Consider the following 22,684-nt stretch of genomic DNA (forward strand, 5'->3'; position numbering starts at 1 on the left):
CGCGACAAAACAACCTGCCCTGCTTGACTCAGATTGGATTGTCCAATATAAAATGATCTGTGTTGGGATTTGCAGGTTAAGAAAGCTTAGGGCTTTAATGTCATGATGTCACATTAATTAGAGGGCCCTCTTATCCTTTCAGTCTGTAAGCCACTACATTCTGTCAGCTTGTAGCAGAGTAAAGGTCCAGCACCACAGCAGAGGATGCAGGTCGGTGCAAACGGAGGCCACTAACTACCCACCGTTTACACCTTGCGACTTTTCCGGGTGATGCGTCTGTGAGAGAAGGGAGGCAAACGAGAACAATTCAAAATGGGAGACAAGGATAGTGTGGAGAAGTACCTGGAGAACAATCCCCAGTTCGCCAAAGAGTACTTTGACAAAAAGTTGAGCCCGGAAGTGATAGCGACAACGTTCGCAGAAAATCTCAAAGATCAATCTTCCTTCAAAGATGTCTCCCAAATTCAGGAGGCCAACATCATCTATGACCTGGTCAAAGAAATGCAATCGCAAATAGTTATGGAAAAGGTATTGCACAAGGTCCTGCAGAGAGTTTGCTTGATTTTGAACGCAGACCGGTGCAGTTACTTTGGTCTTCGAGCTAGAAATGGAATACCTGAGCTTACAACGACGCTCTTCAATGTCACCCCTACCTCCAAATACGAAGAAAACCTTGTCAACCCCGCTAGTGAGATTGTGTTTCCAACCGATATGGGTGTAGTTGGATACACAGCGCACTCCAAAAAGATGCACAACATTCCGGATGTTACAAAGGTGAGTGTCATTGTCAGCAGGTGCCCATGCGCCAAAGCACATATAAAACGGGTACACGCGCCAAAGCGGGCGTAAAATGTTACCAAAAGCAATCCCAATGTGTTCACACTTGTCCTGTATGCACACTGTTCTTGTCAGATAAATGAAGACGTTGGATAAAACATTTTTGTTTTTAAGTCATTTGTTTCACACATAAGTTTGACATTTGAACGTATGTAGATTTGAGAAGATAATGAAAGAAGTACAAAGTGTTCATCCATGTCTGTTCTCTGTGTCATCTATTTTTGTTAAATTCACTTTCATGGAATTTTTTGAAGGTGTTGCCTATAGTCGTCTGTCTGGAATTGATTATCTGAGTCCTGAAGTCTGACCAATGCAAACCTTGATTAGTTCCTTTCACAAAGTATGCAGTGAAGTTACATGTATCATTGAATAAGGGATGCACTTTAAATGTTAATCTGGCCCATGTGTCATGGTTGTTATCCCTCTATATAGTGCAGAAAATCCCTTTTGCCTCCAGAAGCCATGAAACTCTTTATTCTGGTTAATTTGTCATGAATTAATTGCATAGGCCTACATTAATTTATCTACATAGTATTTTATTCTTTAGTTCATTTCATATTTTATCATATTCAAAACAGAAATGTCCAGTTTTATGATTGCAAAACTGTTTATGTTAAACTGGGGATGACTGAAGATAAATGTTGTAATTGGACAATATATATTTCTGCATGAACACCCTACTGAATGTATACACTAACTACAGAATTCAAGTAGGGGTTCAATCTGGGCATTGTTAGCCAGAAGATGCCCATAATTTGCCTCCTTTGATTAGCCCATGATATTTTCAGTGATTTGAAAAGCATTCTTATTACTCTCGAGATAATGGTAATAGAATTGTGGCATTTCAATGACATCCATAATGTGCAGGTTCTAAAAACCATGGCAAGCAGAGGTGCGTGTTTTGTCTCGTGACTGTGTGCTCAGTGGACCTTTACACACGGCATTCTCTTAATTCAGGGCGAAGGAGGCTGTTAGCCCTGGGCTTATTGCAGTGTGAACGCGGCTAATGTCTTGATCCAATATACTTTATTTCACTTCCAGAATAACCGCTTCAGTGACTTTGTGGACAAGCAGACAGGATACAAAACCAAAAACATGCTCACATTCCCCATGATGGCTGATAAGGATTGCCTTGGTGTTGCCATGGCACTAAACAAAATTGGGGCTGAAGAATTCTCAAAAGCCGATGAGGAAGTAAGTCCTGAGCTCTCAAAAGCAAATACCAGTCTTAGAAAGGTTTCTCAGTATTAGTCTTTATGAAAATACCTTTCAAAAACCATACGATTAATACACAATAGCACAATTCACATGATACATGACATATACATACACTGTATAGCCTACATTGCCCTAATAATCAATATTACTTTAAAATAAATGCTAATAATGCAATAAAACGACCAGGGACTCTCTAGATCAAGAGAGGTGGCAATACTGCATATTCATTGTTAGCACGGTGTGAGGGGTATATGGCATCAGTAGTCTGGAGGACATCGCATCAGATGAATGCCTATTTGCTGAACTGAGAATTGATTTAATCTGATTTGGTTCTCAGCTCTGGAACAAGTACTTGGTCTTTGCCCAAGTCATTGCCACGCAGCATCACACTGCATACATGTTCAACGTGGAATCCAGGAAAGGTCAGGTAAGAACCCAGTGTATCCCACCATTCAACATGAGCTGTCATCAACTGTGTCAATCATGCTGGCCCTTGAATATAAAGACAAAGTTCACCGAGGCAATTTGCTATTAGTGTTTGAAGAATATGAAGAGTGGTGTGATGTATCAGTCATACACTGCATTCAGGAAGTATTCAGATCACTTCCTCTTTTCCACATTTTGTTACGTTACAGCCTTACTCTAAAATTGATTTTTTTTTTATCCTCATCAATCTACACACATTACCCCATAATGACGAAAACAGGTTTTTAGAAATGTTTGCAATTGTATTAAATATTTAAAAAACAGAAATACCTGATTACCATAAGTATTCAGACCCTTTGCTATGAGACTCGAAATTGAGCTCAGGTGCATCCCGTTTCCATTGATCATCCTTGTGATGTTTCTACAACTTGATTGGAGTCCACTTGTGGTTAATTCAACTGATTGGACATGATTTGGAAAGGCACACACCTGTCTACATAAGGTACCACAGTTGACAGTGCATGTCAGAGCAAAAACCAAGCCATGGGGTTTGAGACGGGATTGTGTCGAGGCACAGATCTGGAAAAGTGTACCAAAAAAACATTTTTACAGCGTTGAAGGTCCCCAGAAAACAGTAGCCTCCATCATTCTTAAATGAAAGAAGTTTGGAAGCTCTTCCTATAGCTGGCTGCCCGGCCAAACTGAGCAATCAGGAGAGAAGGGCCTTGGTCAGGGAGGTAACCAATAACCCAATGGGTTTTTCCAGAAGGACAACCATCTCTGCAGCACTCCACCAATCAGGCCTTTATGGTTGAGTGGCCAGATGGAAGCCACTCCTCAGCAAAAGGCACATACAGCCCATTTGGAGTTTGTCAAAAGGGCACCTAAAGGACTCTCAGAAAGTGAGAAACAAGATTATCTGGTCTGAAACCAAGATTGAGCTCTTTGGTCTGAATGCAAAGCATCACGTCTGGAGGAAACTTGGCACCATCCCTACAGTGAAGCATGGTGGGGGCAGCATCATGCTGGGGGGATGTTTTTCAGCGGCAGGGACTGGGAGACTAGTCAGGATCAAGGGAAAGACGAACAGAGAAAAGTACAGAGAGATCCTTGATGAAAACCTGTTCCAGAGTGCTCAGGACCTCAGACTGGGGTGAAGGTTCACTTTCCAACAGGACATCGATCCTAAGTACACAACCAAGACAACGCAAGAGTGGCTTCAGGACAAGTCTCTGAATGTCCTTGAGTGGTCCAGCCAGAGCCCGGACTTGAACCCGATCGAACATCTCTGAAGATACCTGAAAATAGCTGTGCAGCAACCTGACGGAGCTTGAGAGGATCTGCAGAGAAGAATGGGAGAAACTCCCCAAATATAGATGTGCCAAGCTTGTAGCGTCACACCCAAGAGACTCGAGGCAGTAATTGCTGCCAAAGGTGCTTCAACAAAGTACTGAGTAAAGGGTCTGAGTACTTATTATGCAAATGTGATATTTCAGGTTTTTTTTATATATATATATATATATATATATATTTGCAAAACCATTTCTAAAAAAAACTGTTTTTCTTTGTCATTATGGGCTAGTGTGTGTAGATTGATGAGGAAAAAACAAAACAATTGAATCAATTTTAGAATAAGGCTGTAACGTAACAAAATGTGGAAAAAGTCAAGGGGTCGGAATACTTTCCGAATGCACTGTGTATCAATGATCATCATACTATACCTTTATATCAGTTAAAGTTTCCTGGAAAACCGTGTTTTACCATGCAATCCATGACTTAACCATTATACCAGTTTCCCCATCAAAAACAACATCTATTATTCTCCCCTTGTTTCACTAGGTCCTTCTGTGGTCTGCCAGCAAAGTATTTGAAGAGTTGACAGACATTGAGAGACAGTTCCACAAAGCTCTGTACACTGTGAGAATCTACCTCAATTGTGAAAGATACTCCGTGGGTCTCTTGGACATGACCAAAGAGAAGGTTTGTTACTAGTGTATAATATGCTAAGGCATATTGCTGTTTTGTCACTGTCTTGAAATGGCCGCCATTTTGGATCTGCTCCCTCTGTGGTTTCTAAATGGGAACACTGAAGTCCTGTTTAATGTCTTCCCTCTCTTCTTGCAGGAGTTCTACGATGAGTGGCCAGTGAAGCTGGGAGACGTACCGCCATACAGCGGACCAAAGACCCCCGACGGAAGGGTAAGTAAGCATCCAATTTCCTTTGATATGATTCTCTCTAAGCACTCTGCTCTTTTCTCTACTGCCTTGTCTATTACATCATCACAGCCAGTGAATGTTGTCCTGTGCATTTGCAGGAAGTCATCTTCTACAAGATCATCGACTATCTCTTAGAAGGACCCAAAGAGGAAATCAAAGTTATACCGTAAGTATCAGTAGCTTCTTGTCATAAATCACTCATTATTATGCTTTCTGAAGTAACCAAAAGGTCTGAAGGTACCAAAATACATCACTCACTGTCTTACTCCCTCTGTTTCATGTAGGGGTCCTCCTATTGACCACTGGGCCCTGGTGAGTGGGCTCCCCACTTACGTGTCAGAGAACGGCTATGTAAGTTGATGTGAAAGAGTGCATGTAGTCCATACATTAACCACAGACCATATACTATCCTCACGCATGTAGGGCCAACTGTACATTGGAGACTTTTGAGAGTGATTTGACTGTTATTTATTTATTGATCCATGTATGTTTATTTAATTTGATCCCTCAGGTCCTCGGATTGATTGGGATGGGGGTGGGGGTGTAACTTAATTTTGTATGTATGTATTCATGTTTGCTGGCAATATTATTCCGAAAAAAAACACAAAAAAACATTTGATTGCGAAAAAGGAGTGATTGGACTTAAATATGTCCTCTTCTTCTTCCGCTGTAGATTTGTAACATGATGAATGTTGCCGCTGATGAGTACTTCACATTCCAGGTAAGGACTATGGTATTGAGTATAGGATGACCTTGGTGTTACAATATATCAAGTCATCAGCAACATGTGCTATTTGAAGACGACCACCAGCCCTCAGATTGGTGTTGTATCGCTAAAACGCAATAATCTAGGGATCCTTCTCAAAGCGTTTACTAATCGACTTCATGCCGTTTTGTCTTTCAGAAAGAGGCTGTGGATGAGTCAGGTTTCGTCATCAAGAACGTCTTGTCCCTTCCCATCGTCAACAAAAAGGAAGAAATTGTGGGTATTGCCACTTTCTTCAACAGGAAAGATGGTAAACCATTCGACGAGCACGACGAACAGATCACTGAGGTAAGTGCACAGACATCCACTCTCTCTCGCTCTCTCTCACACTCTCGCACTTTCTCTCTCTTTCTCTCTCTTTCTCTCTCTCTCTTTTGCATGCTCTCTCTCTCTCTCCTTTTCTCTCTATCAGTCATATCAACCACTTCTCTCATCATTCCTGTCATGGGTTGTGAATGTATGAGGTGGTAAAGACCTGTCTGCATTGTTCCAGGCCCTCACCCAGTTCCTGGGATGGTCGGTGTTGAACTGCGACACGTACGACAGACTGAACAGAATGGAGTGGAGAAAGGACATCGCCCAGGAGATGCTCATGTGCCAGACTAGATGCACCAACACAGAAATGCAGAGTATCCTGGTGAGACTTGAGACATGTTAGATCTTAGACATAGACCGTGGAGATTCACAGAGGAAACTAGCCTCACGGGACGTACATTTTCTCTTTCCACAGAACACAAAGGAAAAGTTTGATGCGGATCCAGAGGACTGTGACCAGAAAGAGATGTACAAACTCTTGGTAGGATCATGTTTCAGGCTGTCAGTGAAAGTGGGTAGAAACACCATGATAATGTGGCAGAGTGGTGTGAGGGATCACCTTGGACAAGGCCATGATACCGAACACAGAACATGAAGTTAATAACACTGCCTGTGAAAGTGGACTCAGCAGTTAATAGATATTTGGTTATTCATTTGCCCTTGTGTAGAGATCAAATTGTCCTGTGGCCATAGACGTCGACCTGCTCCTGTTCTCCTTCAGTGACTTCCCTGTGACTGAGCACGGCCTCATCATGTGCGGGATTCGCTGCTTCTTTGAGCTGAACGTGGTGGAGAAGTTCAAAGTGCCAGCAGAGGTCAGTCCTGAAGCCCCTGGCTAGTAAAGCAATCATGTTTATTTGAATGTAGTTTAGATTTAGTTGTAACCTCAGCATTATACAGTAAATGTCTCCAGAATGCATTGCAATGTATAAAATGTACATGACTCAATACATTCCTTTTGTCAAACTACTAGGCTATGTCTTACTGGTTTGCTCATACAAATCAAATCAGATGTTATTTTGTCACATGCACCGAATACAACAGGTGTAGACTTTACCGTGATATGCTTACTTACGAGCCCTTTCCCATTAGTGCAGAGTTAAAAAGTAAGGAAATGAGCAAATAGAATAGAAAATAGCAACAATAAAATAACAATAACGAGGCTATATACAAGGTCCTGGAGACAATGTGCAGGGATACGAGGTAGTTGAGGTAATATGTACATGTACTGTAGCTCATGGTAAACGTGACAAACAGATCATTGGTAAAATATCCCTCATGTCATAGTGTTTCCTTTTCAAATGTACAACCAGACCCTCACGCGATGGATGTACACTGTCCGGAAAGGTTACCGTGACATCACCTACCACAACTGGAGACACGGCTTCAACGTGGGCCAGACCATGTTCTGTCTTCTACAGGTGAGTCCCTTTACTCCTACAGCACCAGTACTATCACCTGATACCTACATCGATTTACAGAATGACGGTGCATAACCTCACCAAAAGAAGTAGTTAAAAGTTCATGTTTGTTTAGAGACAGTGATGCTGCCAACCAATGGCTGCCCACTAATGTAGGTCAGGGAGGTGGGCCAACTGTTTGATAATGGATCGTTCACCCCACCCCTCTCATTCTGTTTGATAATAGATCGATCACCCCACCCCTCCCATTTTGTTTGATAATGGATCGATCACCTCACCCCTCCCATTTTGTTTGATAATGGATCGATCACCTCACCCCTCCCATTTTGTTTGATAATGGATCGATCACCCCACCCCTCCCATTTTGTTTGATAATGGATCGATCACCTCACCCCTCCCATTTTGTTTGATAATGGATCGATCACCCCACCCCTCCCATTTTGTTTGAAAATGGATCGTTTTTTTGTGTGATGTTGTTTGTGAAGTAGAAAAACAATAAGAGAAAATATAATGGATCAGCACTTTTGCTTCCCAGACTGGCAGGTTGAGGAAATATTACTCTGACCTGGATGCCTTTGCCATGGTGGCCGCTGCATTCTGCCACGATATTGACCACCGGGGGACCAACAACTTATACCAGACAAAGTAAGAACCCCCTCCGTTTACCTATGAGCATTCAAAGCGCAGATTGACGTTTATTGTCATGAGTCTTGTCTTGGAGGCAGAACTGAGCGAGTTCCCCTTAGATAGACCAGCTGCAAAGTCAAAACTGGTTATATTGTATAAGGGTTAGGCATTAGGGTTAGCAGTGTGGGTAAGGTTAGGGTTAAGGTTAGGGTTCGGTTTAAAATCAGATTTTATGACTTTGTGCCAGATAGCGACCACTCTGCAGAGCTGCTGTCAGAACAAAATGCATGACGGGGGAAAAATGCCAACCTGCACTCGAAGCACACAGTTTAGTTATCTGTTATTGGTTTGGAATGTGCCGTTTGGGGTCTAACGATTGGGTGTTACCCCTCTGACCTGCAGGAGTGGATCGCCTTTAGCCAAACTACACGGATCCTCCATCATGGAGAGGCACCATTTGGAGTATAGCAAGACGCTCATGGCAGAGGAGGTTAGAGACGCCTGACTCCAGTTTCTGTGTCCCAAATGGCACCCTATTCCCTATAGAGTGCACTACGCTTGGCCAGTGTTTGTACACAAGGCAATTGCGGGAGTTGAACTTACATTTTTCTCTGCTCCTCCTTCAGAGCCTGAACATCTTTGTGAATCTCCAGAAGCGTCAGTTTGAGACTGTACAGCACTTGTTTGACGTCTGCATCATTGCCACTGATCTGGCCTTGTACTTCAAGTGGGTTTTTACAATTGTTGTTATCTCTGATATAGCTGCTTCTTAATATACTGAATCAGTATCATCTATCATGTGCAAACTGCTAATTTGACTGTTGGTCTGGCCCCCAGAAAAAGAACAATGTTCCAGAACATTGTGAACGCCACTGAGCCAATGGAAACCGAGAAGGATAAAATCGATCATATTTCCAACAACCCAATCAGGAAGGAAATTATCATGTGAGTAGGAATGTTCTTCAGTCCTCCATTTTGGGGGTTTGCTACGCGATTGCAAACTTGAGGCAGTTGGCCACTTTTCTTAAAGTGCACATTGCCACAGTTTATGGTTGCTTGTATAACATTAATGAATATTCTTGTATAATTCTGGAATAATTCCTCTAATAGTACTGTCCCTTCTTGTGTGTCAGGGCCATGATGATGACAGGTTGTGACTTGTCTGCCATCACCAAACCATGGGATGTCCAGAGCAAGGTGGGTGCTATATCTGTCCACCATGTCATGAAACAAAACAACACAGGAAAACAAAATCCCTTTTTCCATTTCCTCCAAACAATATAGACCACAGGAAGCTCCGAGGTGCAGATTAGTACTAATACATTCTTTGCTGCAAATTCTCCACCTCATAGGTGGCTCTTATGGTCGCAGCTGAGTTCTGGGAGCAAGGTGACTTGGAAAGGACCGTTCTCGATCAGCAACCCATTGTGAGTTTGTGAGGGGGGAAAAAAACTCTACTCTATTTACAATAGATGTTTATAGAGTAATCACTGAACATATGTTAGTTCTCTGTTTGTGTTGATCTTACTCCATCCCGTTCATTGCTCCTCAGCCCATGATGGACAGAAACTGTGCGGCGGAGTTACCCAAGATGCAGTGTGGTTTCATTCAGTTTGTGTGTGCGTTCGTGTACAAGGTAACTGCCTGGCTGGTTGAAATTCAACCAAGCCCTATTTTTTTGTGTGTGTCTTAATTCATTGGGATCGATGAGAAAGAAATCAGCTTGTGGTATTTGTCTTTTTCATTTTGGAAACGTATTCATCCTTATAAAAATAGATGATATCAGTTTCTCTGTGAACTATCAATATCAACTTCTGTGACAGGGCCGTCCAGTTTAGACCACCTGAGAGCCTAGTGGGCGTATTTATCTCTAAGTGTGCACCAGATAAACTCCCCGGCAGGAATGTTTGCACCGTAAAGGAAGATGTCAGGCTGAGTGACAGTCCCGGATATGTGAATGCTTGCGATAAATGGGGCCTACTTGTGTGCAGGAATTCTCAAGGTTCCACGTAGAGATCACCCCCATGTTTGATGGGCTGAACATCAACCTAAAGAACTGGAAAGAGCTGGCCGACATCCACGCCGCCAAGATGGCGGCCATCGAGGAAGAGAAAAAGAAGCTTGAGGCACCACCAGGTGACATTTGAAATACATTCAAGTCTCAAAGAAATCAGGGTTGGAGTCAGTTTGGAATTTGGAATTTATTTCAATTCAAGCCATGAATTGAAGTTCTATTTTTAATTGAATTTAAGACGTTTTATGTTTACATAATATTGGACGCCATATGTCAAAATAAACATTTATTATTAGATAAGAGTGATTTACCCAGAGTGTACAAAACATTAAGAACACCTGCTCTTTCCATGACTGACCAGGTGAATCCAGGTGAAAGATATGATCCTTTATTGATGTCACTTGTTAAATATACTTCAATGAGTGTAGATGGTGTGGAGACAGGTTAAAGAATGATTTTTAAGCCTTGAAACAATTGAGACATGATTTTATATGTGTGTAACTCAATATTAGGAAGGTGTCCTTAATGTTTGTTTTGTATACTCAGTGTAATGACGGGTAGAAGGAATTAACCATTTTAATTTCATTTAATTAAATATACTTCCTTTAAAGGATAAATCTGCAGTTGCTACATGCATTTTATGTCTTCTAAATGAGATGTACCCACTGATTCTTGAAGAATATAACTTATAAATGCCTCATAAGCTTAGTTCAACTGTCGTACCCAATCAGAACCCAAATAAGCCTGCTTTACGGCAATGTTTGTAAACAAAGTACATGTAAACAAACACTATATAGCCTCAAACCATAGTTAAAAGTATAATTTTGATATTGTGGATGGTCAGTCCTTTCATCCATAGCACTGTCTATGAGTGGTAACATTTCTCCAGCCCCATCCCCTCAGCTTTTTACCGAAACAGGGGCGGGGAATACGCTTTGTTATTGTTTCAACTGCTGATTTCCTCTTTAATTCAAATTCAATTCAAATTCTGCTTCCTGTGGGGTGTGGCCAATTCTAATTCAAGAATTGAATTAGAATTAAAGGGAATGCTATTGTACAATCTCCAGTGAAATATCCACACCAGTAAGTACCATTATTTTAGACACAGTGCCTGAGGCTTGTCAATGCATACACTAGCCAAGGCTCCAGTGGTCATCCAGGCCACAAAGTTACCTAACCTTGGTGTTGAGGTTACCTAAGTAGACAAACTGAGACAGTCTTCTTACTGTTTATATTGCTGCTTCCTGTCTTGCTATTAAATCAAATCAATCAAACTTTTGATTTGATTTGTCTTGCTATGCATGTCATTGCTGTCTTGCTGTGTTGCTACTTGCTGGCTAACTGTCCTGCTGTCTGGTTTTCTGATTAAACAGCAGATGAGGTCCCAGAGGGGGGAAAATCCAAGACCTGCACCATTGCCTAACCCCCTGGAGTGTGCCTCTGCCCTTGCCGTGTGGCGGAGGATCCCTAGGCGCAGCAGGCAGTCAGTTTGAAGTTGTATCCCTTTGTGGACAGACTCGATCGCTTCCCCTCATTCTCAGGACTTGATAAGCCAATCCTGATGGATCAACACAGATGTACCAGCATTTGGAGCATTACCATATCTGGACAGCACAGTTAAAGTAGAGCATATCTTTTACAGATAACTTACTATAGGTACTACTTAATCGACAACTAACATCATCTATGTAATGAAACAAACATTACATCTTAACATCTTCCAAATGGCATATACTGTATTTAAATACTATTTATTGAGACACATTCTGCTCGGGGAAATAATTAGCTGTACATTTTTATCCATACTCTGATGGCCCATAAAGATATGAGGGTGAGTTCAGTGGACAAACTTTTATAACTGAGCTGTTTTATGAGAACAGGAATACTGCTAAATATCTTATATACACATCTCAAGATTTTTTTTACAAAAAAATGAGTACAAATGATAACACAAACTCTGTAGAAAGAGAGAGACAGACACTGCTCCTTTAGAATGCTGTGCTGTAAGAGCACACGCTTCTTCCCATAACTCAAGCTTAAAAGGTAAACTTGCTACTGTGTTTTAGCAAGTGACAATTGACTTTACCGAAGGTTAATATAGCAGCAATGCTGAAAACGTGCACACTCTTCTGAGCCTTGTGAAGGTATATTTGTGTTAATATGCTAAATGTATATTTTTGGATTGTTTGTCAGATTTTCTACTTGATGTATTTTAAGAGTCTTTAGATCGTATGAACTGATGATCTGGTTAGAAGTCACGTTTGAGCATCAGGTATCCATTGCAAACTGTGTACAATTTTAAACTGCACAACATTTTCCCAATAACTTGAAAATGTAATATACATATTACTTGCTATTTATACATATGTGTATCATATTGAAATGCAGTAATCTTTCAAAAATATAGATTATGCTATTATGTATGTGCATTCTCCAAAACAATGTAGTTCATCACGTAGGAAATGTATGTAAAATATGTACAAATTAAATCTACAATTTGCTTGTTACTAGGAGGCAAGCCTCGGAAATGTTTTATCAGGTTCGTGTGTCTTCAAGTACCTGACCATAAGATGATTTGATGGGATTGAGTTTGCTTGCCAGACAGCTTTTGAGATCTGCACAGCTTTAAACTTTAAATACCCTACTTACTGTAGATCAAGCAGGCTACCGAAGTCTTATCATATCTTTCTGTTTGTGAGGGCCATCATGTTTGTTTGATGGAGTACCAGCCTCCAATGTGGTCTCAGGCAGGCCAAAGTCCTTCTTTTCTTTGTTTGACCATTCGGGGACCTGTGTAAAATGTACTTATGCAACAGTGAGAAAGTTCATTGATGAACCCGATTGAATTGCAATGGGGTTCCCATAAAAAGAACTCCTTTCAAGTCCTGCCGAGACATCTCCTTTCGACCTACTGTGACAGGTGACTGAGGCGTCTGCGGAGGCAGTGGCTGTAAGCAGGAAACAATGCAGGCAAAGTTTGATTCTTTGCTTATGCAACGTGCCCTGTCAACCAAGAGCACTAATCCAATAAGAGTGGCTTTGACAGCCAACCTGCATCTTAAATGGCTTCTCTGAATCTTTGTTCCTAAAGCTGCTAGGCAGGGTAGGCCACTCGGATCAGGGCTTTACACTATGACAGCCATATGGGAAAGTGAGTTCATCTATCCTACGCATACATTTAAAGGACCCCAAGATGTATATCTACTAATTAAATTGAGTTATCATTGAGAGAGATTAGAATTTGATGTCTGATCAAACGAATTCTACTGTATGTACGTGTCATAAGATGTAACGTGTTAACAAAATAAAGGCATACATCAAAGTCTGGGGGATTTTCGTCACATTCTTTACACCTGCCCACTGAATTCATTTTTACACTTGAACAATTTGACCCACTACCCTTGAAACAAGAGGAGATGGTGGGAGGAGCTATAAGAGGACAGGCTCATTGTAATGGCTGGAATGGAATCAATGGGATGGTAGCAAACAAATCAAGCACATGGAACTGTTCCATGAACTCCATTCCAGCCATTACCCGTCTTCCTACAGCTCCCCACACCAGCCTCCTCTGTCTTGAGCTGGACTAGCACATTGACATGCTGAATGAACTTGAAGAACCTTGGGGTAGACAGCCTTCCTCATGACGCCTGTATCGTGCTTGGGGATTACCCTATCAAGCTGGATTAGCCCTGGAAAAAGAAGATCAGCCGACTGGCGTGCTGCCGAGACCAATACACTTTGAGTGAACACCTTGAGTGATGTCTGCGTGAGGTGTTTACATCCTGTATCATCCTATAAACCTGCTAAAAAGCACATTTTTGCAGTATACTGCATTTACTATACGACAGTGTACATTTTAGGCATGACATTTTTTCAATCAAAGACAATTAAGAAAGCAAAAGATGATGAAATCAATGCAACCTTATGTCTGTCTGTGACCTGTAGGAACTACAGGCCTACAATACTGTGCAAAAGGAGATCCACACTCTTTAACGGGGTAGTAGGGTATATTAAATGGGGCAGTAGGGTATATATTATCATGGTCGGTTATCGTGGACGGGTATCATGGATGGATATCATGGTCGGATATCATGGTCGGTTATCATGGTCGGTTATCATGGTCGGATATCATGGGCGGTTATTATGGTCGGATATCATGGTCGGTTATCATGGTCGGATATCATGGTCGGTTATCATGGACGGTTATCATTGTCGGATATCATGGTCGGTTATAATGTGTTAACTCAGGGTACTGTGCAAAAGGAGATCCACACTCTTTAACGGGGTAGTAGGGTATATTAATGGAGTATTATGGTATATTAAATGGGGCAGTAGGGTATATATTATCATGGTTGGTTATCATGGACGGTTATCATGGTCGGTTATCGTGGACGGGTATCATGGATGGATATCATGGTCGGATATCATGGTCGGTTATCATGGTCGGTTATCATGGTCGGTTATCATGGTCGGTTATCATGGTCGGATATCATGGGCGGTTATCATGGTCAGATATCATGGTCGGTTATCATGGTCGGTTATCATGGACGGTTATCATGGTCGGATATCATGGACGGTTATAATGTGTTAACTCAGGGTACTTAAGGACTCCTTCAGATAGAAGAGTAGTTACTGGTGATTAAAGCCAATGTGTCTAATCCCTGGGCAAGTGACACACTAATGAAAACAGCACGCCAAGCAATGTTGGGCATAATGCACTGCTTCCTAATCCTAGTGCTCCAGCATCTGAGGAACTCAGTGACATTGGTTCATATGGTCTGGGTATCTATAACCCTATACTGAACATTGGTGAACTATAACCCTACAGGAACAATATTGATGTTTTAATACATGCACTTTCCAATGCCTGGGCTTGTATTTTGTCTCTGTCACTACTACCATGGTTGAATATAGTGGAGGCTGGTGAGGGGAGGACGGCTCATAATAATGGCTGGAACGGTACGAATGGAATGGCATGCATATTATTTACCTCAAATCTGTAATCCTCCAAGAAGCTAGCCAGAAACTCCAAGAAGCTAGCCAGAAACTAGCCAGGAGCTAGCCAGAAGCTAATCCAGAAGCTAATCAGAAGCTAGTTCAGAAGCTAGTTAGCTAACCACGGTTTGTGGTCATCAGCTATCCTTTAGCTCGAAAATCTATCGCCAGTTTTGTACGGCGCAGCGCCAATTTTGCACGCCCAATTTTTCCGTTTTTGATTTGTTACAAAAGTTTGGAATATCCAATAAATGTCGTTCCACTTCATGATTGTTTCCCACTTGCTGTTGATTCTTCACAAAAAAATACAGTTTTATATCTTTATGTTTGAAGCCTGAAATGTGGCAAAAGGTCGCAAAGTTCAAGGGGGCCGAATACTTTCGCAAGGCACTGTACCTGGATCTCACAGCTAGCTAGCTGCTATCCGTGTGACTATCGGCTTTCGTCGATTCCGGAGCAAACATCAATTATTCCAGAGCTAGCCAGCTGAAGAGTTCCATCAATCACTCCCGGGCTGCAGTCACCTATCCGGACCCGTTTTACTGCCTACGCGGAGCCCCACCGGGCCTTCACAACTGGACTGCCGACGTTATCTACCCGAAGGAGTTATCCGGCTGGCTCCTCCGTCGCGACGTTACCTGAACGCCCATCTGCGGCCTGCTAACCGTTAGCTGTCTTATTGGCTGCTATCTGAATAGACAATCGGACAATTTATTTATTTATTTTTATTATTATCATTATTATTATTATTTTTTCTTCTTCTTGGGCCTCTATAAATATATATCTATTGTTTTTATTTTTGTTGTTGTTGTGTGATTTGGATTAATCCCCTCTACCACACAGAACCCCACTAATCTACTGACGGAACGCAAGAGGTGGCTAATAACAGACCTCCATCCTATGCTAGCTTGCTACCGATAGCCTGGCTAGCTGTCTAAATCGCTGTGACCCCCAACCAACCTCTTCACTCACCGGACCCTTTTGATCACTCGACTAAGCATGCCTCTCCTTAATGTCAATATGCCTTGTCCATTGCTATTCTGGTTAGTGTTTATTGGCTTATTTCACTGTGGAGCCTCTAGTCCTGCTCACTATACCTTATCCAACCTATTAGTTCCACCACCCACACATGCAATGACATCTCCTGGTTTCAATGATGTTTCTAGAGACAATATCTCTCTCTTCATCACTCAATACCTAGGTTTACCTCCACTGTATTCACAGCCTACCATACCTTTGTCTGTACATTATACCTTGATGCTATTTTATCGCCCCCAGAAACCTCCTTTTACTCTCTGTTCCAGACGTTCTAGACGACCAATTCTTATTGCTTTTAGCCGCACCCTTATTCTACTCCTCCTCTGTTCCTCTGGCGATGTAGAGGTGAATCCAGGTCCTGCAGTGCCTAGCTCCACTCCTATTCCCCAGGTGCTCTCTTTTGACGACTTCTGTAACCGTAATAGCCTTGGTTTCATGCATGTTAACATTAGAAGCCTCCTCCCTAAGTTTGTTCTATTCACTGCTTTAGGACACTCTGCCAACCCGGATGTTCTAGCTGTGTCTGAATCCTGGCTTAGGAAGACCACCAAAAATTCTGCATATTTAATTCCAAACTACAACATTTTCAGACAAGATAGAACTGCCAAAAGGGGCGGTGTTGCAATCTACTGCAAAGATAGCCTGCAGAGTTCTGTCCTACTATCCAGGTCTGTACCCAAACAATTTGAACTTCTACTTTTAAAAATCCACCTCTCTAAAAACAAGTCTCTCACCGTTGCCGCCTGCTATAGACCACCCTCTGCCCCCAGCTGTGCTCTGGACACCATATGTGAACTGATTGCCCCCCATCTATCTTCAGAGCTCGTGCTGCTAGGCGACCTAAACTGGAACATGCTTAACACCCCAGCCATCCTACAATCTAAACTTGATGCCCTCAATCTCACACAAATTATCAATGAACCTACCAGGTACCTCCCCAAAGCCTTAAACACGGGCACCCTCATAGATATCATCCTAACCAACTTGCCCTCTAAATACACCTCTGTTGTCTTCAACCAATCCGTAATGGGTCAGCGGTCAAACGACCTCCACTCATCACTGTAAAACGCTCCCTGAAACACTTCAGCGAGCAGGCCTTTCTAATCGACCTGGCCGGGGTATCCTGGAAGGATATTGATCTCATCCCGTCAGTAGAGGATGCCTGGATAAATTTTTTTAAATGCCTTCCTAACCATCTTAAATAAACATGCCCCATTCAAGAAATTTGGAACCAGTAACAGATATAGACTTTGGGTTCTCCCCAGACCTGACTGCCCTTAACCAACACAAAAACATCCTATGGCGTTCTGCATTAGCATCGAACAGTCCCCGTGATATGTAGCTGTTCAGGGAAGCTAGAAACCATTATACACAGGCAGTTAGAAAAGCCAAGGCTAGCTTTTTCAAGCAGAAATGTGCTTCCTGCAACACAAACTCAAAAAAGGGACACTGGGACACTGTAAAGTCCATGGAGAATAAGAACACCTCTTCCCAGCTGCCCACTGCACTGAAGATAGGAAACACTGTCACCACTGATAAATCCACCATATTTGAGAATTTCAATAAGCATTTTTCTATGGCTGGCCATGCTTTCCACCTGGCTACTCCTACCCCGGTCAACTGCAATGCACCCCCCACAGAAACTTGCCCAAGCCTTCCCCATTTCTCCTTCTCCCAAATCCGTTCAGCTGATGTTCTGAAAGAGCTGCAAAATCTGGACCCCTACAAATCAGCCGGGCTAGACAATCTGGACCCCTTCTTTCTAAAATTATCTGCCGAAATTGTTGCCACCCCTATTACTAGCCTGTTCAACCTCTCTTTCGTGTCGTCTGAGATTCCCAAAGATTGGAAAGCAGCTGCGGTCATCCCCCTCTTCAAAGGGGGGGACACTCTTGACCCAAACTGCTACAGACCTATATCTATCCTACCATGCCTTTCTAAGGTCTTCGAAAGCCAAGTCAACAGAATACCGACCATTTTGAATCTCACCATACCTTCTCTGCTATGCAATCTGGTTTCAGAGCTGGTCATGGGTGCACCTCAGCCACACTCAAGGTCTTAAACAATATCTTAACCGCCATCGATAAGAAACATTACTGTGCAGCCATATTCATTGATCTGGCCAAGGCTTTCGACTCTGTCAATCACCACATCCTCATCGGCAGACTCGACAGCCTTGGTTTCTCAAATGATTGCCTCGCCTGGTTCACCAACTACTTCTCTGATAGATTTCAGTGTGTCAAATCGGAAGGTCTGCTGTCCGGACCTCTGGCAGTCTCTATGGGGGTGCCACAGGGTTCAATTCTTGGACCGACTCTCTTCTCTGTATACATCAATGAGGTCGCTCTTGCTGCTGGTGAGTCTCTGATCCAACTCTACGCAGACGGCACCATTCTGTATACTTCTGGCCCTTCTTTGGACACTGTGTTAACAACCCTCCAGGCAAGCTTCAATGCCATACAACTCTCCTTCCATGGCCTCCAATTGCTCTTAAATACAAGTAAAACTAAATGCATGCTCTTCAACCGATCGCTACCTGCACCTACCCGCCTGTCTAACATCACTACTCTGGACGGCTCTGACTTAGAATACGTGGACAACTACGAATACTTAGGTGTCTGGTTAGACTGTAAACTCTCCTTCCAGACCCATATCAAACATCTCCAATCCAAAGTTAAATCTAGAATTGGCTTCCTATTTTGCAACAAAGCATCCTTCACTCATGCTGCCAAACATACCCTTGTAAAACTGACCATCCTACCAATCCTCGACTTTGGCGATGTCATTTACAAAATAGCCTCCAATACCCTACTCAACAAAATGGATGCAGTCTATCACAGTGCAATCCGTTTTGTCACCAAAGCCCCATATACTACCCACCATTGCGACTTGTATGCTCTCGTTGGCTGGCCCTCATTTCATACTCGTCGCCAAACCCACTGGCTCCATGTCATCTACAAGACCCTGCTAGGTAAAGTCGCCCCTTATCTCAGCTCGCTGGTCACCATAGCATCTCCCACCTGTAGCACACGCTCCAGCAGGTATATCTCTCTAGTCACCCCCAAAATCATTTCTTTCTTTGGCCGCCTCTCCTTCCAGTTCTCTGCTGCCAATGACTGGAACGAACTACAAAAATATCTGAAACACTTATCTCCCTCACTTGCTTTAAGCACCAACTGTCAGAGCAGCTCACAGATTACTGCACCTGTACATAGCCCACCTATAATTTATCCCAAACAACTACCTCTTTCCCTACTGTATTTAATTAATGAATTAATTTTGCTCCTTTGCACCCCATTATTTTTATTTCTACTTTGCACACCATTGCAAATCTACCATTCCAGTGTTTTACTTGCTATATTGTATTTACTTTGCCACCATGGCCTTTTTTGCCTTTACCTCCCTTATCTCACCTCATTTGCTCACATTGTATATAGACTTGTTTATACTGTATGTTTGTTTTACTCCATGTGTAACTCGTTGTATGTGTCGAACTGCTTTGGTTTATCTTGGCCAGGTCGCAATTGTAAATGAGAACTTGTTCTCAACTTGCCTACCTGGTTAAATAAAGGTGAAAAAATAGTAGTGTAGTAGTAGTCTTTATTTCAGTTATAATGAAATGTCAGGAGGCTGAATTAGAAGCTCAGGTTTAAAAAATAACCTGTATTTTATTCAGCTTCAGACAAACTGAAATATTAAACGAACATAACCACGTCTAATAGAAAATCAATCAAATCTACTCTTGCATGTTGACTCTTGCACGTTGACTCTTGCACGTTGACTCTTGCACGTTGACTCTTGCTGGCAGAAATCCAAGGGCAGGGTGGTCAAAGAAACATGTCCTCAAAGTACTCGTCTAACTCCTCCCTGGAAGACAGAAAATAGTCAAATCAAAGTTTAATTGGTCGGTACTAGTGTCTGTAAACGTGTCTAGAGGCCTAGTAGGGCTTTGTAAGGGTGATATAATGTTGGACTGCTAAGCTCATCTGGACTCCTCCTCCACGGTGGGGGCTGGGCCTTTCCAGTGGTCTGCCCCCCGACAGGCCCTTTGGCTCCTCACTGTGTTCTCCCTCTCCTACATGGCAGGAAGGAGACAATGCAAAACAGAAAAACTTTATTCATAAAAAGCTTTTCATGCATTACATTCAATAATATTCATAATGCTTTCAAAAACAAACCCACAAGGGGCTTTAACTAAGGAATTGTTGCGGCACATGCAACATAGTTACAGCACTGAAGGATTAAGGAGGGTCAGAAGAGTCAAGTCCGACTTAAACCTATAAGAGTACGGACAGGCTGCATTGCCGAATTCTCTGGATGCCTCTTCCCGATAGCTAAACAACCAAAGCTTCTGCGCATGTGCGGGATTCGTTCGGCTGCCCAGAGAACAGGCTACTCTGGTGAATTTCAATGATGAATGGAGAATGGTGCTTGTTTAATAAAGTTAGATGAAAGCTGAATCAATGTCTGCAAGATCACAGTATTCATACATGACAGAACTGAATATAATATAATAGCATAGCACAACATTACTAAACCTGGGCTCAAAATAATCAAATACTTGTGGATTTGCCGATCTGTTATTGAAATACTTTTTTGTGTATTTGAGTATTTTCAAATAATGTGGCCCGAATCAATTTCTTCTTTTGGAAGTATTTTCAAAAATTATTTCAAATACTATTTTCAAAAACCTGGGTTAAATGCATGTGAAACAGTATAACTTTAGACCGTCTCCTCGCCCATACCCGGGCACAAACCAGGGACCCTCTGCAGACATCAACAAGAGTCACCCTCGAAGGATAATTACCCATCGCTCCACAAAAGCCACGGCCCTTGCAGAGCAAGGGGAACTACTACTTCAAGGTCTCAGAGCAAGTGACGTCACCGATTGAAACGCTATTTAGCGCGCACCGCTAACTAAGCTAGCCGTTTCACATCCGTTACACATGGGAGGGCAGTGTATTTGAGTATTTTCAAATACCTGCCAATACGTTCCAGGTGTATTCCTAAATACAGTACAATACTCAACTACTTGTCTTTTAAAATATCTGAATACTTACTTCAAAATCTATGTGAAAGTAATTGAGATATTTTGAATAGTATTTGAACTCTGGTCTGAATGTTACTGTGGGACAAAACACCACCTCATGTTAGGAAGATTGTGCGCCACTAGGCAAAATATGTGCTTTAATTGAAACAAAACACAGGTAGGCCTAGGCTACACTTTGTTAACACAATCTGCTCTCATATTCGCTCACTGTAAATACAGTTGAAGTCAAAGGTTTACATACACCTAAATACATTTAAACTCAGTTTTTCACAATTCCTGACATTTAATCCTCAAACAAATGCCCTGTTTTAGGTCAGTTAGGATCACCACTTTATTTTAAGAATGTGACATGTCAGAATAATAGTAGAGAGAATTATTTATTTCGTCACATTCCCAGTGGGTCAGAAGTTTGCATACACTCAATTAGTATTTGCTAGCATTGCCTTTAAATTGTTTAACTTGGGTCAAACATTTTGGGTAGCCTTCCACAAGCCTCCCACAATAAGTTGGGTTAATTTTGGCCCATTCATCCTGACAGAGCTGGTGTAACTGGGTCAGGTTTGTAGGCTTCCTTGCTCGCACACGCTTTTTCAGTTCTGCCCACACATTTTCTATAGGCTTGAGGTCAGGGCTTTGTGATGGCCACTCCAATATCTTGACTTTGTTGTCCTTAAGCCATTTTGCCACAACTTTGGAAGTATGCTTGGGGTCATTGTCCATTTGGAAGACCCATTCACGACCAAGCTTTAACTTCCTGACTGATGTCTTGAGATGTTGCTTCAATATATCCACATAGTTTTCCATCCTCATAATGCCATCTATTTTGTGAAGTGCACCAGTCCCTCCTGCAGCAAAGCACCCCCACAACATGATGCTGCCACCCCCGTGCTTCACGGTTGGGATGGTGTTCTTCGGCTTGCAAGCCTCCCCCTTTTTCCTCCAAACATAACAATGGTCATTATGGCCAAACAGAAATGTCCTCAGACCAGAGGACATTTCTCCAAAAAGTGCGATCTTTGCCCCATGTGCAGTTGCAAACGGTTTTGGAGCAGTGGCTTCTTCCTTGCTGAGTGGCCTTTCAGGTTATGTCAATATAGGACTCGATTTACTATAGGACTCGTTTTGAACCTGTTTCCTCCAGCATCTTCACAAGGTCCTTTGCTGTTGTTCTGGGATTGAATTTCACTTTGCACACCAAAGTACGTTTATCTCTAGGAAACAGAATGCGTCTCCTTCCTGAGCGGCATGTTGGCTGCGTGGTCCCGTGGTGTTTATACTTGCATACTATTGTTTGTACAGATGAACGTGGTACCTTCAGCCGTTTGGAAATTGCTCCCAAGGATGAACCAGACTTGTTGAGGTCTACAATTATTTTTCTGAGGTCTTGGCTGATTTCTTTTGATTTTCCCATGATGTCAAGCAGAGGCACTGAGTTTGAAGGTAGGACTTGAAATACATGCACAGGTACACCTCCAATTGACTCAAATGATGTCAATTAGCCTATCAGAAGCTTCTAAAGCCATGACATAATTGTCTGGAATTTTCTAAGCTGTTTAAAGGCACAGTGAACTTAGTGTATCTAAACTTCTGACCCACTGGAATTGTGATACAGTGAGTTATAAGTGAAATAATCCGTCTGCAAACAATTGTTGGAAAAATTCCTTGTGTCATGCACCAAGTAGATATCCTAACCAACTTGCCAAGAACGAAGAACATGATTCGGTTCTTTAGCTCTGGGAAGAGGCATCCAGGGCATGGTG

General features: G+C 42.3%; 1 protein-coding gene across 2 annotated transcripts; it reads left to right on the top strand.

The window, feature by feature from the left end:
* Window positions 1-254: 254 nt before the first annotated feature.
* LOC135505113 (cone cGMP-specific 3',5'-cyclic phosphodiesterase subunit alpha'-like) lies at window positions 255-11,288 on the top strand. 2 transcript variants are annotated; one of them, XM_064924209.1, is made up of 22 exons: window positions 255-774; window positions 1,879-2,031; window positions 2,393-2,482; window positions 4,321-4,461; window positions 4,606-4,680; window positions 4,797-4,864; window positions 4,983-5,049; window positions 5,372-5,419; window positions 5,603-5,752; window positions 5,958-6,101; window positions 6,195-6,260; window positions 6,448-6,594; window positions 7,093-7,200; window positions 7,736-7,845; window positions 8,230-8,317; window positions 8,454-8,554; window positions 8,665-8,772; window positions 8,961-9,024; window positions 9,180-9,254; window positions 9,380-9,463; window positions 9,819-9,963; window positions 11,215-11,288. In XM_064924209.1, the coding sequence occupies exons 1-22, from the start codon at window positions 313-315 to the stop codon at window positions 11,262-11,264; spliced, it is 2,544 nt and encodes an 847-aa protein (XP_064780281.1). In that variant the 5' UTR covers window positions 255-312; the 3' UTR covers window positions 11,265-11,288. The 2 variants fall into 2 exon arrangements, with proteins under 2 accessions (XP_064780281.1, XP_064780282.1); XM_064924210.1 differs by having other exon boundaries at window positions 11,218-11,264.
* Window positions 11,289-22,684: the final 11,396 nt, after the last annotated feature.

This window comes from Oncorhynchus masou, chromosome 18 (genome assembly GCF_036934945.1).
Source record: "Oncorhynchus masou masou isolate Uvic2021 chromosome 18, UVic_Omas_1.1, whole genome shotgun sequence".
NCBI lineage: Eukaryota > Metazoa > Chordata > Actinopteri > Salmoniformes > Salmonidae > Oncorhynchus > Oncorhynchus masou.